Source organism: Alosa sapidissima, chromosome 24 (assembly GCF_018492685.1).
Source record: "Alosa sapidissima isolate fAloSap1 chromosome 24, fAloSap1.pri, whole genome shotgun sequence".
NCBI lineage: Eukaryota > Metazoa > Chordata > Actinopteri > Clupeiformes > Clupeidae > Alosa > Alosa sapidissima.
In genome coordinates, this window is record NC_055980.1 from 30,467,221 (window position 1) to 30,474,720 (window position 7,500).

The 7,500-nt window shown below is 40.9% G+C and overlaps 1 protein-coding gene across 1 annotated transcript in view; it reads left to right on the plus strand.

The window, feature by feature from the left end:
* The window catches only part of LOC121699803 (rho GTPase-activating protein 23-like), a gene marked incomplete at its 3' end in the record, with an annotated part of 122,733 nt that overhangs the window by 50,605 nt on the left and 64,628 nt on the right, over positions 1-7,500 (plus strand). Inside the window, exon 5 of the mRNA XM_042082237.1 lies at positions 6,238-6,316. Coding sequence (XP_041938171.1) covers positions 6,238-6,316 — 79 coding nt within the window. The remainder of the gene's footprint in view (positions 1-6,237; positions 6,317-7,500) is intronic.

Consider the following 7,500-nt stretch of genomic DNA (forward strand, 5'->3'; position numbering starts at 1 on the left):
GGCATTTAGACACAAAAACTCAATATAAATTCAATAATATGGCCCCAGCCGTGGCGCAACTGTCTGGGGCACCTGCACCATACGCTGGCGACCCGGGTTCCAGGGTTCGATCTCGCCCTGCCCCTCTTTCTCACTCACTTCCTGTATTGGGGTGTATTGAGTTATATTGTCACTCTCCACTATCCTGTCAAATTAAAAGCCCAAAAATAAAAAAAAACAATAATATCCCCAAAATGTGGGATTTTGGGCCTAAACTATCACAGGAAGGAGAGCACTGGGCCTAAACTATCACAGGAAGAAGAGCACTGGGCCTAAACAGGAAGGAGAGCACTGGGCCTAAACTATCACAGGAAGGAGAGCACTGGGCCTAAACTATCACAGGAAGGAGAGCACTGGGGCTAAACAGGAAGGAGAGCACTGGACCTAAACTATCACAGGAAGGAGAGCACTGGGCCTAAACTATCACAGGAAGGAGAGCACTGGGCCTAAACCATCACAGGAAGGAGAGCACTGGGCCTAAACCATCACAGGAAGGAGAGCACTGGGCCTAAACTATCACAGGAAGGAGAGCACTGGGCCTAAACAGGAAGGAGAGCACTGGGAGATCACAGGAAGGAGAGCACTGGGCCTAAACCATCACAGGAAGGAGAACACTGGGCCTAAACTATCACAGGAAGGAGAGCACTGGGCCTAAACAGGAAGGAGAGCACTGGGCCTAAACTATCACAGGAAGGAGAGCACTGGGCCTAAACTATCACAGGAAGGAGAGCACTGGGCCTAAACTATCACAGGAAGGAGAGCACTGGGCCTAAACTATCACAGGAAGGAGAGCACTGGGCCTAAACAGGAAGGAGAGCACTGGGCCTAAACTATCACAGGAAGGAGAGCACTGGGCCTAAACTATCACAGGCCTAAACTATCACAGGAAGGAGAGCACTGGGCCTAAACCATCACAGGAAGGAGAGCACTGGGCCTAAACTATCACAGGAAGGAGAGCACTGGGCCTAAACTATCACAGGAAGGAGAGCACTGGGCCTAAACAGGAAGGAGAGCACTGGGTCTAAACCATCACAGGAAGGAGAGCACTGGGCCTAAACAGGAAGGAGAGCACTGGGCCTAAACTATCACAGGAAGGAGAGCACTGGGCCTAAACAGGAAGGAGAGCACTGGGCCTAAACTATCACAGGAAGGAGAGCACTGGGCCTAAACAGGAAGGAGATCACTGGGCTACTCATTCCACCAACGAGTTACCACAGAGGAAAAGAGTCTAGAATTTGATCTAGATAGATAGATAGATAGATAGATAGATAGATACTTTATTGATCACCAGGGGAAATTCAAGTGTTTACGGCTGGTCGACACAACAGATGCTCATCAGATGACCCCAGTGAGTGGTTGGGGATGTACAGCTGGATCATCAGTGTTGGGCAAGTTACTTCAAAATCGTAATGTATTATGTATTACTTATTACTGTCATTTCAAAGTAATTTGTTACATTATAATATTACTGTCTCTGAATTGTAAGGCATTACACTACTATTGTATTACTTTTAAGTTACTTTTACCAAAATATCTAGAAATATGGATTTGGAATTCTAAATGCAGTTTATTATGCTCAATGCAGCTCATTGCACTTCTAATGGAGGGCGATGTGGTATAACATAATGACTGAGCTAGGCTTAAGGCTAACAATAGTAGAATGCAATAGGCGCAGTGATGGCTCATGATGCAATACAAGGAACAATCATAGCCAGAATTTTGTTAAAAGCAGACAAAAGGTCGAAGTCTGGTCAATTGTGATAGAAATGCTGTAACTTTAAGCTTAGGCCTACTCATTAAAATCAACAGAGAGCCCACTACCTGTATCTTGTAACCCAAAACTTGTCAAACTTGTCAAGCTACACAGTGCCGCTGCTGGCCATTTTGGTGCCCTAACTGGTGAAATACAGTAACATGTAATATGTATTTGTATTTCAAATACAAAATAGTATTTTGTCATTTGTATTTTATTGAGTTGAAGGAAATGGCTCTGTATTTTGTATCAAAATACTTTATTGGTGTGTATTTTTGTATTTTAGAAATACTGCAAAATACTATATGTGAAAAACACTAAAAAAAAAGTAGATACTACACACAGGTGTAATGAATAATTGGTAATTAGGCAACAATGGGTTTTTTTTTATCGCAATCAGCTAATGTGAGAACAGCTGTGTTCACAGACACTCACAGCTTTTCAGTGACGGCTATTGTTGAAGCATCAGCTCTGGTCTGAAGCAGTGGTGTGAAGTCGTACGCAAGTAAAGATGAGCAAGTTTACCTGTGCAAGTTCACAAAAGGACACTGACAATTCTCTTTAATTGAAGTTCACAGCACGAAGCTGACATGAAGAGCATTTATGCTTTATCAAGAATCAAAAAGATTAGCATGGCACCGCTCTAGATGTGTCATTAAATTAATTGTGCTATTTCGCGAGGTATAGAGATCTTTCGGTTTCACACACAAAGTGCACTTAACTGTTCCTCATATCCTACAGTAGTTGTCTCTGATAAATTGAAAATAATGAGCGTAGGCTTATGTCCATCGAGTCAGTTGCAGCCAGCCACAGTCATCTTCAACCAGTAACAGGAGATACGTTCTGCTATTTGCGCAGTTGTTTGCGAATATGTATGAAAACATAACACCACTTAATTTCAGGTTAAAATGCATTGTAATGTGCATTACTGAAGTTTGTACCGAGTAAAATATTAGCCAATAGTTTTTTGTAATGCCTTACATTACCGTGTTACAGCAAAAAGCAATACATTACAGTAATTACATTACTTTTGTAGCTCGTTACTCCCAACACTGTGGATCATAGAACTTTGAGATAGCCGTAAGCAGATCCAGTAAGTGTCCTATAGGCCAAGGTCTATTATAAGGAGTCAAGGTAGAGTAGGAGAGGAGTTACATGTGTCCTCTTTGGCTGATTGAAGACAATATATTATAGTAATTACATTACTTTTGTAGCTCGTTACTCCCAACACTGGACAGTCAATATAATAGTGCAAAGTCAGGCCAATAAATGGCTGAGGTAGTTCTGTTTGACAAAAGTAAGCAAGTGGCATAGTGGTGCAAGTTATGTAAGAGCAGCAGAAGTGTTGTGTTTTCAGGACTGATTGAAGACCTGGCGTGCTGCAGCATTCTGAATCATTTGCAACGATATTACTACACAATCAGGCAGGCCAGCTAACAGTGAAATACAATAGTCCAGTTTGGAGATAACCATGGCCTGCACAAGAAGTTGTGTGGAATCTTGTATCAGATAAGGTCTGATCTTCCTAATGTTGTAAAGGACAAGCCAACACGATTTTGCAATTCAGGCTACATGCTCAAAGAAATTAAGTTGGTCATCAATTATGACGCCAAAGTTACGTGCCAAACTAGTTGGGGTCAGTGAAGAGGAGTCAAGCTGGATGTTAATCTGTTGGGGAATAGCTGTTTTAGCTGGAAACACCAAAAACTCAGTTTTTGAGAGATGAAGTTGAAGGTGTCGGTCTGTCATCCAGACTGAAATATCAGGCATGCAGAAATCTAATGGGAAACAGTCCTCAGGTGGTAAAGACAGGTAAAGCCGTCCGCATACAATAGCAGTGAGTCGAATCCATGGGAGTGAATGGTCTCATCCAAGGAAGTGGTGTAAATAGTGCCCTAATACTGATCCTTAAGGCACACCTGTGGTAAGGTCATGTTACTTTGATACAAGACACACTGAAAGAACGCCCTTTAAGGTAGGATTCAAACCAAGATCTTTCCCAGAAATTCCCTGTTTAGACAGTGTAGAAAGGAGAATGGTCATGGTTTACAGTATCAAAGGCTGCAGGTAAGTCTAGTAGAATTAATACTGATGACTGAGCAGACTCGTGATTTGAGGTGCTGCTGTTTACGGGTGAGTGTAGTAGTATTAAACACATGCATGACTGCTGGCAGAACAGCAGGTGTGACAGACTGCAAAAGAATAGACGGGACAGGATCCAAAGGACATGTTGTTGGATGACTTTATTGAATCAGTAGATCAGTAGTAATCAGTAAAACCTCTTCAAGAGGAGAGAAAGAGTCCAACAATTCACAGGCAAAGCTCTCCTAATGGGCTCATCAAACTGAGCCCAAACTGACTTATCCTGTTGTGTTTGCAGTCAAATATGACAATTATTCTCTCTAAAAAATATTGTTAACTTATTCTCACTACCATAAGGCTTCTTGGCTTTGTTAACACAGGACATCTGAACACACAAAACAAATTTTGCTATTTTTAACAATTTGAGTGTTTTATTTAAATTTTTTAACTGTTTTATAGAACACCCATGTGTATTTTTGGGTGAATGTGTATTTAATGGGTGAAAAATTGAGTCCAGGCACATACTTATTGATCAGATGGACTGTATAAGCTTCTGTACATTAAAACACACACACAAACACACCCTGACTCCCCCTCTTTGCTTCTATGCCAGCCCCCATTGGAACCTTTCCCCAATGGAATCTTGCCCTTTCTGACTTGCATGAGCTCAGGTCAGTGAGGCCTGCAGGCCATAAATACCAAATGGAATTTTAAAGCTGCTTATATCCAATAGAACACAAGTTCATACAAAGGTCTATCACAACATTAGATGATAATATGTGTGTTACTGTGTATTTATAACAAGTTGCAGCTGCCATTTTTGACCGGGAACACAAAACTAGTAAACATGAAACGAACACAACAGGAGGGTGAAGCAACTTTCAGTAAAAATGTTGCAAAGTCATCTGCTGACAGTGAAGTAGCTGATGGCAGTGGTGTTGGATTGAGAAGAGACTTGAAAGTTAAAAAAGTTTTCTACTGTCAGTTGCGCTCTCAATCTTGCTCTGATAGAATGCCTCTTTTGCAAGTGTAACAGTGAATGAAAAAATTATAGCAAAGACTGGTAGTTACTAAGATCATTTCCATCTCTGGATTTACGTCATTTTCTCTCAGCAGCAAGTATTAGCCTACTATCATTAATATAGCAATAGTAACAATATACAGTATCTAGCCGAGTGATAAAATATTATTTTTTGTAATTCCATCACCTTTATGGATCTTGTTTCTTATATCAATTAACATTTGTCAACATGTTTTTAATAGAAAAAAACCCCTCTAGCTTAGCCAAAAGTGTAGACCCAAAAATTCACCATTTTGGGGATGTTTTTGAATTTATATTGAGTTTTTTGGAAAATGTCTCAATGCCATATGTTTTAATCTGTTTAAGTTAAGGTACCCAATTTATTTGAACTGTATTTAACCTGTAAGAGGCTAATGTTTGAAGGAAATTATTTAAAATTGAAAAAAATACTTAACCTCTGTAAATATGTATTTGATAGAAAATAACATTTTTTTGCTAAAATGACACTGTTTTTACTGGAACTGTCCCCATAGCATAGCATAGGAAAACGTGTGTAAAAATGTGCCATTTTGGAATACGGCGGTCATATTGGATTTTTGGACAAAATTCAACATGGCCCAAGTTTTGAATCTGTTCCAATAGGGGTTCTGACCAGGAAACCATGGAGAAAACTTTGACCAAAAACTAGGCCTAATGTTTCCAGCAGATGACCTGTCTAAAGCTGTTTGATAGTGTTTTTAGGAAGTCCTGTGAATAGCCCATGGCAGTAGTCAACCCTTCTGGAGATAAATGTATGAATGAGTTCTAGATCATGTTTAAAAATAGCGATGTTTCAAAGCTAAGGTTCATCAGAATGACTGGGATGTGCCCACTTGACAACGGGAGAGATAGACCTAACGACTGGCCTTTGGCCATAGCAACCATCCATTTAGAACTAGTAACGGCAGTTTGTCCTGCAAGTTGAGAAATTAGTTGATATGTGGCGGAAAGTAGTTCTACAAACAAGACAGTTATAGCGATTAAAACGTTTACATTATAACAAGAAATGAACACAACGCAATTGGCAACAGTTGAATAAGCGGGATAATGGACTCCACGACATTTGGTTCACAGAAATAAATGCACTTACGTGGTGTAAACACCCCTCCACTGTGCGTCTGGGCCTCTACCACACCATAGGGCTGCGTGTGGGAGAGTGTTTATGTGTGTGTGTTTGTGTGTCTGTGTGTGTGTCTGTGTGTGTGTGTTGTGCATTACTGTATCCACTGTGTGTGAGTGTGTGTGTGTGTGTATGTGTGTGTGTGTGTGTGCTGGTGAGTTAAATGTTGTTGTGTTTGTGCAGGTGATCGTCTCGTTAAGGTGAACGGTGAGAGTGTGTTGGGGAAGACCTATGCACAGGTGATTTCACTCATCCAAAACAGGTAAGCTGTGTGTGTGTGTGTGAGAGAAAGAGAGAGAGAGAGATGAAAGGACGCTATGTATGTGTGTGAGTGTGAGTGTGTGTGTGACATGGGGTCGGATTGGGAAATGTCACACACACACACACACACACACACACACACACACACACACACCATACATAATTACAAGGACAAATATTACCACACGAGGGAAATCAGTGTGGTATCCAATGTGAAAAAATAGGTATAAATCTAGCGTACACATTTCCACGAATCACGGATGTGTTGATGACATAAATTAGGAAATCACGTAGAAAACAATTGTACCTCCACGCTACTGCGGGTCACATCTAGCGCATCGACGGGAGAGGACCGAATCCAGTAAGAGAGAGAGAGAGTTCACCGGAGTGACAAAGATGTAGAATTTAAGTATTTTTTATTATTAAGGTGTCAACATAAGGACTAACGATTCGACGTGTGCCACTTGACTCTAATGAAGACGTGGCACACGTCGAAACATTAGTCCTTATGTTGACACCTTAATAATAAAAAATACTGAACTCTCTCTCTCTTAATAAATTAGGAAATATTAGAGGACTTAATGAGACGTGATGTTGAACTGCATGCCGATGCCATTTAACCCAAATGCCCCAGCAGCAGCACGGGAGAGGAGAACTTATCTGACAGATCTGCATTGTCTATAGTGAGGTAATGTTAGATTACATTGCAAAAATATCACCATGCATTCATAACCTCGTGATTCAGTGAGAGTGATCCCAAAACATCGGAAAGTGACATTTCTGTATTACATTTTGTCAAGAGGAAAAATCAATAGCAAACTGTTTCCAACTGACTATAGCGCTGTGAACCGTTCCTGGCTGCGCCTGGCAAATTCGCCATCATAATAGCAATCCGCTATGGAACAAGCGTGCCTGTTGTTAAAGGGAATGTGAATGACGCTCTGATTGGTTTATTGCACGTTACGCCCAAACCACACCCATGATTAATGTAGCTACTTCAGACCACCCCATTTTAGATTTGCGTAATAATCGTAATAAAAATAATCCTGTGAACCCGCTATTTACATTATTAATAATAATAATAATAACTCTAAAAATAAGGGGTCTGTGTGCAGATGTGTGTGTGCAGGTGTGTGTGTGTGCAGGTGTGTACAGGTGTGTGTGTGTGTGTGTGTGTGTAGGTGT